Raw genomic sequence first — 20,123 nt, forward strand, 5'->3', positions numbered from 1 at the left:
CACAGGGGATTGCCTTGATTTCTGCAGCTTTCCCCTCTAGAACCTGATCCTGTGCCATTCTAAATAGGTTCCCCCAACCCTTAGGAGCAGCAGGGAGTTAAAGTAAGAAAGAGGTGGGAAAGCCCTGTTCTGGGTGCAGAATTATCTGGATCCAGCCCATGATATCTGAAAACTGAAGCCATGACCTATGTGGCAAGATTCCCAAGTGATCAGAAAAGCACTTTAAATAGCAATGTAGTTTGGGTCTTATTCTTCAAGTAGTGATCTTCCTTGCACCTATATGGGTGCAAGGAGAGCCAATTTCACCATTGTTCCTCTGTCTCTAAGCAAATATAAATTCTGCAGTGCAAAAGCCTAGAAGACTAATGTACCTAGAGATTTCAGATTATACTCCTTAGTAATTAAAAGGCTCTGCTTAGTTATAAATGGATACTGCTTTGATTATCATTTCAACCAATTATTGTGTGGGCTTGTTGAAGAAAAATATAAGTTGGAAAATTAGGCTGAAACCAGTGATTTGATGTAAACATTTTCCTTGGCAGTTTTAAATCAATGTTGCAATCATGAGTTCAGTTGACTCAATTTAACCCATCTAACATACAAAGCATTTAAATTCAGCATGTCTCTGCATCTTGGGTGGAATCTACACACATATAAAAAATGTTGTGAAAATGCTTTTTTGGGGGGAAATGATTTGAAAAATATATTGAATTTGCCTTAGCTCACCATTGCCATCTAGTGTCACATTTGTATAACGCACACACCCAAAACGTTTTATTTGCAGCTGTATAGCCGAGTCCTGGGTATAAAATGGAACACTTATATTGAGAAGGCTTCATCTGGATGATGAATAATTGCACAAGTTTTCACTACAGTTAAACTGAAAATCTTTTGAGTCCAGGAAATGTGCTTTATCAGCACCATGCACCTATTTGTTTTATCTTCTTGCAAGAAAGCAGTGAAGGATTGAATTCAATATAATATTGCATTGTGGATGTGGAAATCAAACATGAGGGGGAAATACAAAATATTAGGAATACAACATAACTAAGGATGTGGCATTAAAAGATCCCTTAAACTGCTGTTGTAGCTTTTATTTCCACCCAAAGTCTTAAAAGCCTTTTTCTATCTAAACTTTGGACTGCTTATAGCTGCTGAATCGAATTTGCTGTTGACAGCTAGCTTTGTGTTTTCTTATCCTTCCACTTTTATTGTTCTTTGAAAGAGGGTATAAATAATGTTTTGATTTTTATGAACAGCATGTAATCAATGGTACATGTAAATGCCCATATAAATATTGCAAGAGTTATGAACAGCAGACTCTAGCATATTGCTTAGAGCTGGATATTTTAAGGGCTTTTCAAGCCCCAGACTCCTTGGTGCTTTATTTTTTATTTAACAAAATGTTTATACTACTTGATTGTAATAAAACCTCTTGGTGGTTTGCAAGAGATATTAAAACTATCAATGAAAAACACTTAAAACAATTAGAAACATTTAAAACAATTAAGATTGAAAAGAGATCAATGTATGTCAACAACTGCATGTCTGGCTAGGCTTGTCTAAGGAAAAATGTTTGTAGCAATGGGTAAGCTGTATGGCAATTGTACCATAGTACTAGGCTCAGGGCTGGATAAGCAATAAGCTACTCATTCTAGTCCCAGTGTTCCTAGTGCCCAGTCTAATACTATTGGTTTTTAACATTTATCTCCCTTCATTTCCCCAGTTCTTTGTAAGCCCCCACTTTGCGGGATGGCATGATGGAGGAACATCTGATGGCTGTTTCATCTATTATGTTCTCAACATGCTCTTGTATTATGCACGCTAATAAACACAGGGCTTAGAAAATGCAGTTGGTTTCAGATCCCTGATATATGTTACATATACTGGAACCTTTTCAGAAAATTATAACCTGGTTGTAAACTCCGCCTTGGTCAGGTCTCTCCAGTTGTCCATCCATAGAACAGGAATGTTACTTTCTGAAAAGGGATGCAAGGCATATGGGAGATAATTGTAAAGCGCATTACCTCTTAAAAGTGATGCTGCACAAATGGTTAGTAACAATAAGTAACAGTCTGTGAATTAAATTCCCAAAACAATTTTTGAAAAAGCCCAGGCATTATTTACTCACAGCTCTCTCTCTCTCTCTTTACATTGCTTGGCTGGAAAGTTATGTTTTCATTTACAGGGCTTTGCATTGCTCGTTCATGGTAGTACAGTGTTTACTGTGGATATTTTCTGCATTGGATATTTACAGCACTCCTTCAAATGGGCGTACTGACACTTAAAAGTGACTTTGTCCTGTCCAAATAAAAAGGTCATTTGTTATGTCAGTCTGATCCTGTGACAGGCCTAGATATGTTGTGATCAACATGCCGCACAGCAGCCATGGGCTAGGTATGCCCATTATGCAGCTTATTTCACATCACACAAAAAAGAAAAAAAAGATTGTATGTCTGTGTGCCAAATCCTTTGGCAGGCCACAGTACATAGCTAGTGGTTTTTGTTCAGCTTGGGGGAGCCTAAGTCAGGGGTCGGCAAAGTTTTTGTGGCTTGGGCCCATTCACAGTCCAGCAGATGCCGCGGTGGGCCGGAGTGCGCGCAGGAGCGCACATGCATGCACTATTTTCTTTCCAGCGCGGAGGAGGCATGCGCAGTTTGGTCAGCGTCGCGGAAGGTGGTCCCTGCTCCGCTCTGCGCTGGTTTAGCGCAGTGCACGGGAGCCAACTGAACAGGCAGCGGGGGTCCATGGGCCAGTTAAAAGATCCCCATGGGCCACTTGTGGCCCATGGGCCTTAGGTTGCTGACCCCTGGCCTAAGCAATGCATGAGACTCTTATGTGTGTAAATTCACTCCGATTGTTGCTGTGTCAGAATAAATGTTACAAAAAAGCTCAGTATAGCTGGGACGTTGCACATGTCCTGAGAATATGTCTCTGATTTTTCTTGGTGTTGAGCTGGTAATAGAAGATTGCAATGATGGACAGGGAAAGCCCTAAAGTGTGTCTCCGTGATAATCCCAATACATGTCACTCAGCAGCATGCTCCCTGACGTGAGTTATTCCAGAATCCAATAACAAATCTGATGCAAAAGAAGAACTTTAATTTGGCTAGGAATCTTGCTCTGTAAATGAAACAGTACCCAACTGCCTAAATTTATCAATACTTATTTTGCTATTTTTGGAAAGTCAAGCTTTTTCCCTTTCAGCTGGGGGGGAAAGGGCATCTTGCTAATAGTCTATAAATAATCAGGGCATGAAGGTTCCCTTTTCACATTTATTTTAGAACTTCTAAGTTCAAACCCAAGTTCAGCTGTACCCCTAAGGCTGGGTTCTTGCCTGTAGCATCTGAGTTTATTAAATGAAGTCACAAGGTCATAGAATCATAGAATCTGTGAGTTGGAAGAGACCCAAGGCCCATCTAATCCAAACCCCTGCAATGCAGGAATCTCAGCTAAAGCATCCAAGACAGATGGCCATCCAACCTCTGTTAAAAAACCTCAAAGGAAGGTTCATGAACTGCTTCACCTATAACTTGGTGATGAAATGTCAGTTGTGTGCAACCCAGACATTCTCTGAAGAGATCCCTTTGACAATCAATCAATCAATCAATCAATCAATCGTTTTTCCTATAACAGGGTGCACAAAGCAACCCCAGTTGTTTAGCTTTTCAAGGGGATGCTTCTAAGAGGCTAATCTGCATCACTTGGCATCAAAACATGCTACTTTTGCTGCAGACAATGAAAGCTGGCTTCTGTATCCTATACGCTTTAGCTAGATGCCCTCCCTTGCTCCTCTATGATTCTCCCCTGTTCCTCTAAGTCAGGCTTCCTCAGCCTCAGCCCTCCAGCTGTTTTTGGCCTACAACTCCCATGATCACTAGCTAGCAGGACCAGTGGTCAGGGATGCTGGGAATTGTAGTCTCAAAACATCTGGAGGGCCGAGGTTGAGGAAGCCTTGTCTAAGTGTTTGTTGTTTTGATTTTGGGACCAGAAAGGGACCAGCCAGAGCATTTCTAAAGGGGGAGATTTGCAGCTTTTGCTCAAATTATTTCACGTCTGCTTTGTATGAAAGACCAGTATTATCCTTATACTATTGATAGGGAGAGGCTGAGAGTGGCCTTCCTAAATATGTAAACCATGTCAAGATTTGTACCAGAGGCATCTTGACTTGCACTGCCTGTTGGTAGCCACCCTGTGTCACCTACCAAAAGACTGCAGACAGCCACGCTGTGTCACAGACTGCAGACTGCTCTGAGCACTATCTTAAAGGCCTTTTAATATTGGATCAAATGCATTTTGCTCACTGCAGAGTTTGCCTCTGTCTTGGCCTCTTGCCTGATATGTTGAAGTAAGCTGTTAAGATGGGCTTTTGAAATGGTAACACAGCAAGATACTATTGCTCCCCTTGGTTTCTGTAGGATACACCACATGGTTCAGAGGAGATCAACATCAGTTTATAAAGGAATGTTCATGTGACCTCCTCAGGCATTCAAAGGACGTGTAAGGGGGTCATGGGGCTCCAAGGGCTAGCCCCCCCCCCCGACCTATGCACCCAGCAGCTATGCTCCACCTCTCACCATCTTTTTCTTCAACACACGAGAAAGGGCTCCACACACATATCAGCATGCCTTCATAAAGCTCCTCCACATGAGGGGAATCATCCTGGGCCTGTCAGAATTTACCTTTACTATGTAAGTACATGGTAGAGAGTCCTGTGACAAAAAAAATCACAGCTCCAACCTTCTAGCCCTGTAAGAATTCTTTGTCTGCCAAGGACTCGTACTTCCATAACAGCAACATGAGCAAATCATGCAATTCTGAGCTTTGCCTGAAGTACACAAGCACATCTGGCAGGAAAGGCAGAGAGGTATCTCCTCTGAAATCTGCTTCGGTGGACTAGGAATGTGCCAGGTATCATTATCCTACCTAGGCCATCCAGGCTGAAGCTGCAGCCTAGAGGGCATCTTTTCATCAACAGAGGCAAATGTACCTGGTTTGCAGAGGAACCAGAACTGGTGGCACAGAGGACAAGGGGGCTGGAGACCCTGATTTGATCAAATATACTTACAGCAAGTCACCCGAGTTGCAAAATAAGCACCATTTTGCTGAAATCAATGGGCAAATTTCCACTGACCTTTTAAAAATGGATGTAGATTGTAGAGGCTTGCCAAAAAAACTGGGCATTGCGGTGTAGAATGCTGAGTTATGTTGCAGCTGGTGGGGCTTTTTACAAGGGTTTGAAAATATATGTATGGAACAGGTAACATACAGAAAGAAAAGGAACATGACCTGTGTAGACCCTAACTAAACCTCAAGTGCACCAAAATATTTGGTGGTTCTTTCCCCCAAGAAGAGGGCTAAGAAGTCTTTTAATATTGACAGTCTTGCCCTTCCCGCAAAAAATGGAGCCTGATCCTATGCACCTTTACTCTGAAGTACATCTAATGTACTGAGTGAGGCTTATTGCTGAATTAAGTGTGCCCAGGTTTGGGTCAGAGTGCATTTCCCATTTGTGAATATTTACTTAGTACAAAGTGTTCCATAACTCAAGGATATTGCTCTTTAAATGTCTGTTCTGATTATTACAAGGCTTTCTCATGACACCCATTAGTCACTCTCTTAACTGCAGCACTTAACCCTGTAAATATTGATAACTGCTTTACAGAAGTGCTGAAGTCTCAAAGGCACAAAATGAGCTGGAGCTCTTCCCAAATGTGTAACGAAATTAAATAACTTTCAGAATTAGCTGTGGATGGATGCAAAATGAAGGAGTGACTAGTGAAATAAGGAATGTAACTATTTGTTCCTCTTAGGCTTCAGATGTGTTGCACTATGGAAGTAGAATGTATCTTAATGGGTAAAGGTAGGGTCATATACCATTTTATCAATGTTGTGATAGTTATCACAAACACTGTAGCTTACATCCACACTTCAGTAAATGCATTAAAGTCACTTACTTTTTTAATATGGACCCTGGATCCCTGAGTGGGGTGACATTACTTGGGAACAGAGACCTTGGGCAAGTTATCTTGGATAACTAAAATAGAAATGGTGATGTTACTCAGAGTAGTCATTAAGAAAGTGGTTGTAATGATGAAAGAGATTGTGATTGTGCCAAGCCTTTAGCTTATGGTATGGTGATATATAAAGCGAGTTGCAGTACTTTTCAGTTAGCATGCTAAAACAACTATTTGATATCTGAAGAAACTGTAAAACATTGACCCCCTCCTAAAGAAAAGTGTCCATTTTTGGCTCGCCCTTTGAAACTGTCCTCTGTGGACACATCTATTACGGAAGGGTTTAAATGTTATTATTTCTACATTTGGTTTCTTTCATAGTAATAGGTGTGGTAAGGAATTGTAAAAATGTTCTGCCATGAGCATTCCTTTAAAGTTAGCACCCTAAAACAACATCTCCACACCCTGCAATTAACGTCTTAAAATTGCTAATACTTCTTTCATAATATTCTGCCACTAGCTTGGGAAGAAGCAAATCCTCAGCTTACAAACAAATAAGCACACAATGCTTTCTTTTTACCCATGGATTTTCCCTTTGATGAGCAGCAAAATGAGGAAGAGTGTGTAACATGCAAAAGTGAAGAAAACTAAAAGATGTAATTCTAAAAAGGCTGTGCTTTCAGAACTGAGACATCTCACATGCATTTCTCCCCTAGTCCGCAAATGGTATACCCCTCCCCATAAAAAGTTTAGGAACATAGGCAAGTTTCTAAGTAAGACCACCAATCAGTTGAGCTTCTATCAATGCTGGCCACCAGCAGCTTCCCAGGTTTTAGACAGAAATATTTTCCAACCCTACCAGGAAATGCTGAGAATTGAAACTGGGATCTTCACCATGAGTTATGGGGAAGGGCAGATCCTGACAATACTCCATTCATCCGTGGTGAGTCTCACAGTAAAGTTCTATAGTGTGAAAGCTTCCCTGTGCCCCTCTGAGGTCACAATTTGCCACATCTTGCTGCATTATACTTCTATAGGTTTTCTCAGGATGTGTGCATCATTCTTTAATCTGAAATAACAACAGTTGTTGTTGTTTATACCCCACCTATCTGGCTGGGTTTCCCCAGCCACTCTGGGCAGCTCCCAGCAGAATAGTAAAAACACGAGATAAACACTTGACAGTCACTTGAGATAAAACACAAAGCATCACACAAGCCAGTTTCCCTGTTGCTGACAAAAAGCCAATTCATTTATTAGATTTCCTAGCTATGGAATCACACACCCCAGTGCCATTTTCTTTTCCAGGGGAATCCATGCACTGTAAATCTCAACATGCATTATCAATTCCCCTCCTTTCTACATTTAAAGGTGGGAGTCTGATTTATGGGAAAGCAGCTCACATGTGGAAGCTTTGATAGAGAGAGAATTGGACTAGGACACTAGTTCAAACGTCTGGGTGCGCTTAGCAAATTACTCCTTATGTTTTGGAAACGTTAGCAAGCCATACCATAAAACTCTTGAGGTTTGCATAGCACTTTGCTCATGCTGAGATGCCAAAGAGGTGATACTTAGTGTTTATACAGTGCTATGAAATGTTCAGAAGTTAACCATATTGTAACTGTTTCAGCAAACCTGTAACTTTGTTGTTGGCATACATCTGTCTCTAGAGACAATGGAGTGTGCTGGGGGGGTGAAGTAAAAAACGCTTCAGTGCCTACCCCAGAAGGAGTCATCACCCCAAAGGTACTACCCCTCCCCTAACACCCCATACGCCTGTAAATTAAATCAGGGTTCTTGCCCCCATTTTACAGAAGGGGCTGAGGTTGCGAGAGAGACTCTGTGTGGCTTCCAAGGAACCATACTAGGAATTGCACTGCCCCCCTTTTATTGTGCAAACCTGTGCATGGTTCCACAGAAGTGAATCTAAACTGTACTTGTGCATTGCAACTTTTGCCAAAGCTATGCTGGAGCATGTGAAAGTGAGAGTATTCTCAAACAATATACCCAAAGTATCAAATGTGGTGACAGTAATAATAATGCAACAAAACACCACCACCACAAACTGGCTTATAAGTATAAAACCAAATTTACTAGAATAATAGCTAGAATAGATTTGTAACCATTCAAGCAACAAGCATACCGTACTAAGGTGCCATGTGCAAAACAAAGCCTGGAGATACTGTAGATACAAGCTGTACGTTTATCCACTCCATGTTTACAGTATCTCCAGGCTTTGTTTTGCACATGGCACCTTAGTACGGTATGCTTGTTGCTTGAATGGTTACAAATCTATTCTAGCTATTATTCTAGTAAATTTGGTTTTATACTTATAAGCCAGTTTGTGGTGGCGGTGTTTTGTTGCATTATTCTCCAACAATGCCTTCCAGCTAAAATGTTTTAAGGGTACAGTGGTACCTCTGGTTACGTACTTAATTCGTTCCAGAGGTCCGTTCTTAACCTGAAACTGTTCTTAACCTGAAGCACCACTTTAGCTAATGGGGCCTCCTGCTGCTGCCGCGCCGCCGGAGCACGATTTCTGTTCTCATCCTGAAGCAAAGTTCTTAACCTGAAGCACTATTTCTGGGTTAGCAGAGTGTGTAACCTGAAGCGTATGTAACCTGAAGCGTATGTAACCCGAGGTACCACCGTATTTGGGAGCTGCCTTGAGCACCTCATATTGCATAAAGGTGGGATATGAGAACTCTTACTTCTTTTTTTATTATTATTTTAAAAACCCATTATTTTGTTAAAACACACCCAAGGTTTCCGCTTGTGAAACCTTAGCCATCTGTTGCGCTCCTGTTTCAGTCTGGAACAAACCATATCCCACCGATTTCTCTGAGGAGACTCAAGATGGCTACGGGGCTGCGATAAAAATGTCACAGACTCCCACAGCCGCTTACATTCAAATCAGCAAATCCCAGCAGCACAAAAGCAAGACAGAAGTTTCCAGAATGGCTGCCTAACTTAATTGAAATTCGCGTTAGTTTAGCACAGGCCAAGGAAAGCAAAGAGGCGGTGGCGGGGGACTGTTTTTGAGTTTCGTGGCTCCGTCCAAGGCCCCTTGAAAGCTGCCAGAGCCTGCCTCAGAGGTTTCTGGCCGGCGGTGAGGTTTCTGGCCGGCGGTGCGCAAGTCTGCGCGTCGCCTCAGGCGGCGAGGCAGAGCCACCGGGCGGCCGCCCACCAAGGAATGGAGCTCGGCCTGCCAAGTCCCTGGGCGAGCCCGGCTACTGCGTATCCCCCCGCGGGCCGGACCAGCTCTCCTGGCGGCGGCTGGGCTGAGGGAAGAAGGGCCGTGCCCCGCTCGGAACGCGAAGGGCGGCTGCTGCTGCCTCCGGCTAGCGGGAGCGGCTCTGCCCCGTTCGCCAGCCAATGGCAGCCGCGGGGAGGCCCCGCTTCACCGACGGGGGTGGCTTTTCTCCTCCAGTCGCCTGCGCTTCCCCGCGGCCGGGCGAGTCCCCCACCCCTCGGGCTTAGGACCGGGCGTGCAGCGGGAGTGGTGGGCGGCGGCGGCGGCGGCGGCGGCTCCGCAGCGTGTTTCTGAGGAAAACTTTCCGGAGAGCGGAGGGAGGAGCCCTTGGCTGTCTCCCCGCAGCCATTTCCAGCGCGCTCCGCCTCGGCTTCCCCAACCTCGACCGCCTTCGCTTCGCGCCTGTAAACAATGAGCGCCGGGAAGGACTTTCGCCTGTGCGCGGAGGTGGCGAAAGGTGAGGAGGGGGAAACAAGGCTCGGGAAACGGAGCCGAGCAGGGCGGGCGGCGGGCGGGTTTCTTTGGCTCGACTTTTGGGCCCTTTAAAGACACGCAGAAGTTTCCCCGGCGAGCGTGGGAACCCGGGACGCCGGGCAGCAAGCAGGGCGACTCCTCGGCCGCTGGTGGCTGCTGGTGGTGTGGATCAGGCCCCGCCGGGGTTTATTTTTTCCAAAAAAAATTATTGGTTTTCCAAGTTTGTAACATATCCACAAACATAAAAAAATCAGCAAATAAACAAACATATATCCTAACTGTAAAAATTCCACTTTTGTTATCATTGTTGGGTGACTTCCTTGAATCCCCATGACTGAGTTTCCATATAAATCATTGTAGCAGTTTTCCAAAACTAGTTTCACACAAAATTTACTTGATCCATTAACATCTTTCTTTCTTTTCATTTTGACTTTTATCATTCCACAACATCACATATTTAAATCCTAGGCCAATCTGTTACACGCAAGTAATTCTATTTAAGTTATCTTAACATATTAACGAAATAATTTTTCAATTTCTTCCATTCCTCTTGATACTCCTCCTCCTCCTCCTGGTCGCGGACTCTTCTGGTTAGGTCGGCGAGCTCTGATAAATCCATCATCTTCATAAACCCGCTGGGGTTTATACCCTGTTTGCAAGAAGTTTGGCGGGGGTGAAATACAAATGACAATCTGGCAGCAAGTGTCCTTGCGTAACAAAAGGGGCCCCGGACTTTCCTTTCCTCCAGCTTCGTCTTTTATATAAGCCGTTTAAATTTGGCGTCTTTGTTTGGCATTAAATGCAAGTGGTTTGTGGTTATTAGCTGCTTTGCAAAAGGATACAAACTGCAGGCTGCCGGCAGCTGTCTGTCTGCGCATGGGGGTGGCTGGCTGGGTAGACTGCGTTTGTAAATACTGTGCACACGTGAGCAAGCATATCTGCTGGTGCAACACCCCATTGCAGGGGAAATAAAAGATAAACCTCAAGAGAACAAAACGGATGAATCTGAGAATACAACCCAACCCTATTCAGGAGGGTTTTCTTCCCTGTTCTAAGGTTAGGATGTATAATTCAAGGCTTGTGACTCTTCCAAGTAAAACATGTTTATTGCTGTGTTGCACCACGGCCTTACAGGTATTTACTCGGAAGTAAGTCCCCTTGGAAATCGCTAGGGCTTCCTAGTGGGGCAAAGACTAGTTGATTTAAATAAATTTGTCAAAGAATCCACTGGGATCCTACAGGCTGGCATGCTCATCTGTTTGGTTTGGAAATGTTTTAGAGTGCTGCTTTTGTTAATCAAGAGGCTTTTGTGAAATGATTGCTTTTCATTCAAAAGAGAATTTAAAAAAACAAAAAACTTCTCATTCTTCCATTGCAGTTGCATTTCATACTTCCTTCAGTAATTTAGAGATAGCCGTAAGGGTATGATCAAAGCCAGACCTGTGCTCTGACCCAAGCAGACTTTTAAGTGAATAATAACATATTTTCTTTGTTTTCCCCTCCTCTTTGCCTTTAACAAAACAAAGCCCAAAGCACACATTTTAAGCAAGTTTGATTACATGTAAATGATGTGAAAGGGAATTGGCTAGACTAAGACTAGGGTTTCTAGACCCACCACAATGTCCACCTATTAGGTGTGGATATCTGCCAGGGAAAGTCTCTGCATGTAGTGGTATTGAGGCACAGAGGGAGGAAAAGCCTAGGCTTTTTCTTGCAAATGTCCATTCCTATAATGCGTGGATGCTGGAGTGGAGCCAGTGGCAATGCACAAGCACACAGCCTTGTTCTACACATTGTTCCCCTTAATAAAACGCATACTTGAGGGCGGCTTTAGTAATGTATTATTTCCTTCTCACAGTGAAACTAAGTGGTGGTCTGGTCTCTGAACCACACTGTGAAGTAGATTGGAAGAACTTTGCCTAAAACCGCCCATTGAGCGACATAGGTCAAAGTGGGTATGAGCCTGGGCTTCCTACATCCAAACACAGCATTTTGGTCACTTAATTCACCACCATGACCAGTTGTTAATGTTTTATGTTGCCTGGCACAAGAGCATATCCGGGGGGTTTTATATCTGCAGTTTTAACTCAGTTCAAATAGGATCAACATATTTGTATGCAGATATATTGGCTTTCATGACTACTAGTTTCATGCCTGTTTTTCAATTTCAGATCGTGTTTATTTTGCCATTCTCTTCCACAAACCAAAGAGTGGTAGCTCAAGCACACATTATTTCTGCGTAGATGATGAATTTGTATATGAGAAGTAAGTATAATATTATTCCCTTGTTCTTCAACACAGTGAAATAAAGCAGCATGAGGATGTAATAGGAATCTTTATCATAACAAGTATTATTATAATATCCCTGTCCCTGAAGGGAAAATATAATGGGAGAAATTCAGCAAAGCACTACGGCAATCATTCAGTCAGTGCAAGTGTTTCAGCTTGCCAGACAAACCATTTCCCCTCTCCTTCCCCTATACACTGTTCTGGGTGTTCTCCCACCCACCCTCTGAGTCAGTTGGGGGAGGCACAGGGGAAGAGACGAAGGAAAAGCCCCCTTGTACTAGAAGAAGTCCTTGGGTATGCTTCCTTCCACTAGCAGGACTCATTAGTTGAATCTGGCCCATAGGATCAAGTAAGATGGTTGAAGGTAACCAAACAATGTAAGAACATCTCTGCTGGACCTAACCAAAGGACTGTCTGGTCTAATATCCTGTTCCCCACAGCGGCCAACCAGATACCTATGAGAAGCCCATAAGCAGGATGTGAAGGCAAAAGCCCTCTCCCACTGTTATTCCACCGCAGTGGTATACTGCTGGGGAGCCATACTGCTTCTTAGCCTCTGTTGTCTCCACCATGACTAGTAACCATTGATTATTCCATTACACTGGTGCCTCTGGATGCAAACGGGATCCATTCCGGAGCCCCGTTCGCATCCTGAAGTGAACGCAACCCACGTCTGCATGTACGCGGGTCGCGATTCGCTGCTTCTGTGCATGCGCGTGACATCATTTTGAGCATCTGCGCATGTGCGAGCGGCGAAACCCAGAAGTAGCACATTCTGTTACTTCCGGGTCGCCGTGGAGTGCAACCTGAAAATGCTCAACCTGAAGCAACTTCAACCCAAGGTATGACTGTAATTAGTTTAACCAAGAAAGTAGCCATCACTAGGTCTTATAGCAGCAAATTGCATATCCCCAACTAAAAATTAGCAAGGTTCTTGAGGGACCACTTAATATTTTATACACACACACACACACACACACACACACACATAGTTCTCATCTCAATTTCTCCTCACAGCAACCCTGTGAAGTAGATTGGAGTGGGAGTCCCAGTAAATTTATTGGCTGAGTGGAGATTTGAACCCTGGTTTCCAGGTCCTAGTCCAGCACCCTAGCTACTATACCAAACAGGCCCTCAAAGCATATACATACCGTATTTTTCGCTCTGTAACATGCACCTAACCATAACACGCACATAGTTTTTAGAGGAGGAAAATCCGTAGGCATGCCACCCGTAGGCATTCCCTCCATAACACGCACAGATATTTCCCCTTACTTTTTAGGAGGAAAAAAGTGAGTGTTATGGTGCAAAAAATACGGTAGATCATATTTTAAATAGCCTTTAACTGGTACATTTCAGAAAACGATTGTAGATGATGCCAGTGCCATATTATGAAATTTGTTGTCCATGGACTATAAGTCAGGGCCTTGTTAGCTTGCTTTTTATAATATGGTCTTCATGAAAACAATTTCAGTTTCCCTTGTTAAAAAAAAAAGAAGCAGTCATGCAGACACAAGAACAGATGGTCTCAACTGCTCATCAGCCTTTCTGTGGATCACCTGAATAGGCCATAGTTTGAGGGGAAACTGTGTGTAGCCAGTATAAACTGCTTAATCAAGATTCTGTATCTTTGCTACGTCATTGCAAGCATCCTGTTTTCTGAAAGAAGACAGGCTCAGATCAGAGACTTGTTCAGCAAGAAATAGGCAGCATCCTTTGTGGGTTGCCTTTGGTAGATATTCCTGAATTAAACACCCACAGCAGAGACTGATTGGTAGGAGGCAAGGACAGAATAAGAATCATTCAGAGATTCAGTGGGCAACTTCCACATTATTCGTGGTAAGTTCTTGTCACCTTCAGTATATATTTTAATTTGCAACTGAAAGGTTTTGAAGGGTTTTAACAGGGTGCTAACAAGCTTTTGTAATTTCTGCATTGTTACCTTTCAGACTGACTTTTCTAAAAGCAATGTCTGCAAATTGCTTTACAGAAAATTCCCAAATTGTTTCAACACACACTGACATTGTAATCCAGTAGACACCGCAGAGCTGTTTTACAATGTGTATGAGGGTTACATAATTGTTTTTCCACCGATAATTGCAACATATTCGAACAGTAATCTAGAAGTGAATCTGAATAAGTGGTATGTCAGCTAGAATGCCTGCATATGTGGGCAGTGCTGGCAGAGTTGAGGAGGGATGTGGTTCTTTTGAACAGCCATTTCAACCGAAATATTTCAGTTTAAGCGAACTTCTTTTCTTCTTCACCCCTCTCTTTCCCACCCGCCCCCTTTCCCCAAGTTTCTATGCAGATTTTGGCCCACTCAATCTGGCAATGATTTACAGATACTGTTGCAAGCTAAATAAAAAATTGAAGGTAAAAATGAATTTGTACTCAATGGTTTGTATGTTATTATGTTCCCTTATAAAATGTTGCTGGGAGTGAACATTATTCACTTGAAGTTCATGTGTGCACTGTTTTTACTACTTTATATTCACTGGCAGAAAATATTTAAAGTGATAGGGATTTAGGTTGGTGTTCATATAGGTAGTCCAGAGAGTGGTGTGTGTGTGTGTGTGTGTGTGTGTGTGTGTGTGTTTGTTTGGCAAAAGGGTGGGGAAGAATAATGTGGTAGAACTTGCCTGCTTTTATTTTGGAGTACAAATAACAGGGAATTCATTCTGTGGTTAATGGATAAAGGCAGAAGGCAAGAAACTGAAAACCATAGAACTTAAAAGTCCTCATGGTATCACAGACAAAACAAACTTACTAGGAAACACTATTTGGAGTGGAAGTGCCCCCTCCCCCAAGGAATTCATTGTTTCTGGCAACCTGCCAATGTCTGAAGATAATATGTATTTCAGTGGGATTTATCTTTTTAATTAAAAAAAAAATCTTAACAATGCTTGCCAGCACCTCTTGACAATTAAAATACTGGTTCTTTATAATAAACATACCCTGTTGTTTTTAACATTTTAAGGAAAATGTATCTTGTACTGTAACAAAATGGGTGGGATTCTAACCTAAGGGCCCCCATAGATGATGTGCGGCACCCACACAAGGGATGAAGTTGTAGCTCCTTGTGGACCATCATTCAGCATTACGCAAGAGGCAAGCAAAATATATATATGACAAAAGCTCTGAGGCACTCTGCCCTAGTCTATTCAGCGGCATGATATTTAATCTTTTGATCAATATAAAATTGAAAATTACTTAGTTAATGGACTTTCCCCACACTCAACTCTCCTTGTGCATCCTGTGCTCTCCCCCCCCCCCCAAAAAAAAATGTTTCAGAGAGTTGGGGCGGGGGACCCAGAGCAAATTTAGGAGGTGTGTGAGGAAAGGAGGGGGAGGGAAAATTATGTTGCACAGCCAAAAGTCCTAGCAGACGCGCTTCTTGGATTACCCCCCTAAGACCCCCAGAGGTAGGCTGTGGTCTCCCCTTTAAAATAATTAGGAAACCAACTCCCCAAACTCCACCTCTGCTGTAATGTTGGAACAAATAACTAGAAGAAGTAAATCTAGTTTTGTTCCTCATGGATTCTGTGAAGGTTAAATACATCTAGTTGCTGTTCCTCCCTGCTACAGATCGGTAGACACCACAAGCTTGTAATCTGTTTTCTTTTTCCTTTATGATCAGATGGAACAGTGTACAAGGCAATCTGTTATTTTCAAGTTTTTACAAAAATAATACCCTCGGGTGTTTTATAGAACTGTAGTAGTATATAATGGCAATTAAGCCTTAAAACTGTACTATGTAGTAGTGTGAGGGATCTTGGGACAGCCAGCATGCTGAAGAAATGGCTCGTCTAGTCAAACAAGTCATGCTATTTCCCAGGCTTTCCCACATTTTTTCAAGTTATTTAGTGCAAGAATTTCTGATAGTAGATGGGGGGAAATGCCTATTGGGAAGACACTGCAGAATAAAAAAAAAAACAGAAGCTGCAAATACATTTTCATTCAGCCTTTGAAATGCGGTTGCAAAGTTAAACAGTGAAAACTGAAGTTTGTGACTCAGCAGTTACACACAGCTGCAAGACTTAAAGTGATGTTTGCTGTGGAGATCTGATAAATTGTAAGTTTGGAATTTGAAGTATTATGTGGAGGAGCTGGTTATGGGATTACTGTTGGATCTTCACATTCCAATTACTCTGCTTGGGCTACATTAACACCATACATTTAAAGTGCTGTGAAAACACTTTTAACAGTCATTGCACCATTAACAAACGAAGCATCCCAGGTTTCTTTGGGGAAAGCCATGATAGTTTAAAGTGGTATCGCAGTGCTTTAAAAGTATGGTGTGAATGTGGCCTTGTAGTAATTATTTTTCAGTGAACAGGGAAGCTGTGTGCTCAGGAGCTAGAGGTTTATAAGAGCATGTCTAGAGAAGGACAGCACACTATAGGTTCAAATTTATGTTAGGGTGTGTATTTTTTATTGCTCTTCTATAAATGACTAATGAATCTCTTGAGGTGTGTAAATAAATTTCACATTGTCTGGTACAATTAAAGTTTACAAAAGACCCTTTAAAACAGCAAAGTTAAGGAAATTGCTTCTCATAATAACCTCATGTTTACACAGGCTCTTTTGTTCCTGACTCAAACACTTATGTTATATTGTGGACTTCAGAATTGTTTCATTAAATTATATTTTTGCTTTGGATATTTGATCTTCTAGCTCATTTAATTTTCTTCTTCTTACCATTTCAACCTTCATTACTATGTATGCTGTGTCCCAATGTCCCTCTTTGTTGTAGAAAGGCTTTGACAAAGAAGTAATCATTTGAATTATGTCTTAAATAAAATGTAACAGTGTAACTACGTGTTACCAAATGAGGCTGTTTTCTAGGTGTGCTAATATGACTCAAATACAACTTTTTATAATACGAGGAGTTGGATTATAACTCCATTGTTTATTTCCTTGGTACAGTCCTTTACCATGTTAAGAAAGAAGATTGTTCATTATACTGGCTTTGATCAGAAAAAGCAAGTCAACGCAGCCTTCCTCATAGGCTGTTACGCAGTAAGTATTCTAATGTTTAACTTTAAACTGTCAAAGACCCACAAGCCTGTGTCGTCCCTGCCCCCTCATGTCTAGTGATCAAGTAACTTGTGGTTCATGTCCTTTTGCCCCCAATTTAGGAAAAGGAATGCATTCACAGGATAAAACTGCTTTACATTTTCTTTCACCATTACCCCCTCATTTGTTGCTGCTGTTACTCTTATTACTAGATATATGGATTTATTTATTGCCAGACCATTTTGGCAAGCTCACCTGCCTTACTAAACCAGATGTCATATATGATACAGTGTGAGACAGGTGAAGATGTCACTGGACCTACAAAGCCTCAAGTGCAGTTCTTTGCAAGCCCCAGTGCTCAGCTGATCTGTCCTGGCTTCCATGCACAGATCAATGCAAAAACTAGTCACCTTATGGTCATTGTGATGTCAGGTGATTGACAGATGAGTCAGGGGCATCAACCTGACAAGCGGGGTTGTGAGGAAGATGAGGATCAGGCCCAGTGCTTTTTTTCTAGAAAAAAAGGTGCCAGTACTGTGTACATTTGAGTACCCCCAGGAAAAAAAACACTGATCAGGCCCACTGGTAGATCTAGTTATACCCTATTATAAACAGTCCAGGGTTTTGAAGTTTCGAAGAAGATGAAAGACTTTTTAGAACATTAATTGAATTGGGACAGCTGGGAATTGAGTGGGGCTACTTTTAGGGAGCAGTGGTAAAATACAATGGAGGAAAAACCATGCCCGTGAGGAATAGTTGTGTTTTTACTTCTAATTTATTTTTGTTGGCACATTTCAAATACAAAAACGTAAAGTGAGCATAACGAAAAACATAACCCACAAAGCACACAGGTGTAGATTTGGGAAGGCGGAATAACTTTGACACATATCCATGGCACCAGACCAAAGCATTCTTCTAGAATGAACCCTGTATGACAGGAAGCGTAATCCCACATGCATCAGTATTAATGAAGGAAAAAGAATGGGAACCATGTAATAAACCAAACTCTGTTCAAGGAAATCCTGGTACATTTCACATTAACACTCCCATCCTAAACATGCTTTCTTTGAAATAAGTCTTGCTGATCGGCATGTTGTTAACATTCAAGTAAACGTGCTGAGAATTGCAGCCTTAGTGTAATTTCTAGTACTGTATATGATTCAGTTAAGATTTGTATGTGGAAAGTACATTTCCTTCAAGTAACCACAGAGGTCCAGCAATGGGTACATGGGGAGCTTCAGACTTGGGACTAAATGTGGCCCTCTGTGCCTCTCTGGCCCTTGGAACCATGCTCTCTCCCTCTTCCCCAGACCACATCCATTATTGGCACTGCTGTACATACTCCTCAAGTCCGGAATATGAACTTGAACTGTGTAACCATGTCTCTTGCTTGCTTGGATGAAGGGAGGGGAAATTAGGTTGAACACTTTGAGTTTTGAATGGATGGAATGGACCACACTTTTACCTCTGACCCTGCCCATCACAAAAGATTCTCCACAAGGGACTCCAGCTGTTAGGCTGAAGAATGTTCTTCACCCCTGGGGTAGAGAGCAAGTTATTTGTGTGGGAGCCGATTGAAACTAAATCCTTCGAAGACAAGAGGTCCTATGGCTGGGTCGTGATGGCATGGGGATGAGGGACCAACTCCCTTCTCTTGCGGGGGCCCAATTAGTGCCATTGCCTTCCGTTAAGAGTTTGGGTGTAATCCTTGACGCCTCCCTTTCCATGGTAGCGCAAGTTACAGCAACAGCCAAGGCGACCTTCGCCGCATCGAGCAGTTGGTCCCTTACCTTTCCCGCCCCAACCTGGCCACAGTGATCCATGCGACGGTCATCTCCAGGCTTGACTACTGTAATTCGCTCTACGCGGGTCTGCCCTTGAAGCTGACCCAGAAACTCCAGAGGGTGCAGAATGCTGCAGCGAGGCTCCTCACGGGGTCTCTGCCATGGGAGCATATTCACCCAGTGCTTTTCAAGCTGCACTGGCTCCCAGTGGAGTACAGGGTCAGATTTAAGGTGCTGCTTTTGACCTTTAAAGCCCTTCACGGCCTAGGACCCTCGTACCTATGAGACCGCCTCTCCCGGTATGCCCCACGGAGAGCCTCAAGGTCCATAAATAGCAACACCCTAGTGGTCCCGGGCCCTAAGGAAGTTAGATTGGCTTCAACCAGAGCCAAGGCCTTTTCAACTCTGGCTCCGGCCTGGTGGAACGCTCTGGCTCATGAGACCAGGCCCCTGCAGGATCTGATTTCTTTCCGCAGGGCCTGTGAGACAGAGTTGTTCCGCCTGGCCTTTGGCTTGGAGCCAATTTGATTCCCTCCCTCTCTTTCTTTCTTCTTTTTCCTTTCTCCTCCTGCGAGGAGGCTACATTTTAATATTTTAATGTTTCAATATTTTAATATATTTTAATTTTGTTATCATTCAACTTGTTTTTATTATTGCTTGTAAGCCACTCTGAGCCTGGCCTTGGCTGGGGAGGGCGGGGTATAAATAAAAATTATTATTATTGGGCTGTACTTTTAGTCCAAAACGTAAGGAGGAGGCACCAGGTTGGGGACAACTTCCTTCTCTACAGCATACTCTAGAATCCCTTGCAATGTGCCGAACTGCTTAAATGGGCATGCCAATCTCAAAAAAGTTCTGTGCTGAAGGTAGAAAGTTGGAAAATAATTTTTCTCAACAATAATCCTCCTTCTGATATGTCCAGGCTGCACAAAGCTTAAATTGCTTCAAAAGCTTCTTGAATTGTAACTTTACTTTTTTTCATACCAAAGATACCTTTTGTAGACAATATGTTTGGATCCTTCTTTCTCCACTCTTCAAAGGGATATAAGCTGCTCTGTACAGTGTGGCTTGGTTTGCTAACTGTTTCTGAAAGTCGCATGGTGTGTCCAGAATTCTTCTCCAGCTGAGTGGAAGTTCAGCTTCAGCAGGATTTCTGTTCAAAGAGCTGCACGATTCATCCCCTCTTAAGCAATGATCACACGTTGGCATGGATATGGTTCTTGATTGTCCAACTTACAGCAACAAACCCTGCCTACACTGGTGCATTATGCAGTTGTCACAAAGGAGAAGTTAGAGCTAGAAGGGGATGTGAATGTTTGGTCCTCTCCTTCCAGAGCTATCCTTGCAATT

The 20,123-nt window shown here is 42.8% G+C and overlaps 1 protein-coding gene across 8 annotated transcripts in view; it reads left to right on the forward strand.

Moving 5' to 3' along the window:
- Positions 1 to 20,123, forward strand: part of CDC14B (cell division cycle 14B) — a 51,874-nt gene that overhangs the window by 3,447 nt on the left and 28,304 nt on the right. For 7 of the 8 annotated variants that reach the window (XR_013977177.1, XR_013977178.1, XM_080972812.1 and 4 more), the window contains exons 2-4: positions 11,853 to 11,946; positions 14,271 to 14,346; positions 16,900 to 16,992. Coding sequence is in view for 6 of the 8 variants with exons in the window: in XM_080972812.1 (XP_080828938.1) it covers positions 11,853 to 11,946; positions 14,271 to 14,346; positions 16,900 to 16,992 (263 nt within the window). In the remaining 2 variants the exon portion in view is untranslated. Of the gene's footprint in view, positions 1 to 9,484; positions 9,665 to 11,852; positions 11,947 to 14,270; positions 14,347 to 16,899; positions 16,993 to 20,123 lie in introns of those variants that run through there. The other variant, XM_080972817.1, reaches the window with a different exon arrangement.

This window comes from Podarcis pityusensis (assembly GCF_964106645.2).
Source record: "Podarcis pityusensis genome assembly, chromosome: 11".
Taxonomy (NCBI): Eukaryota; Metazoa; Chordata; class Lepidosauria; order Squamata; family Lacertidae; genus Podarcis; species Podarcis pityusensis.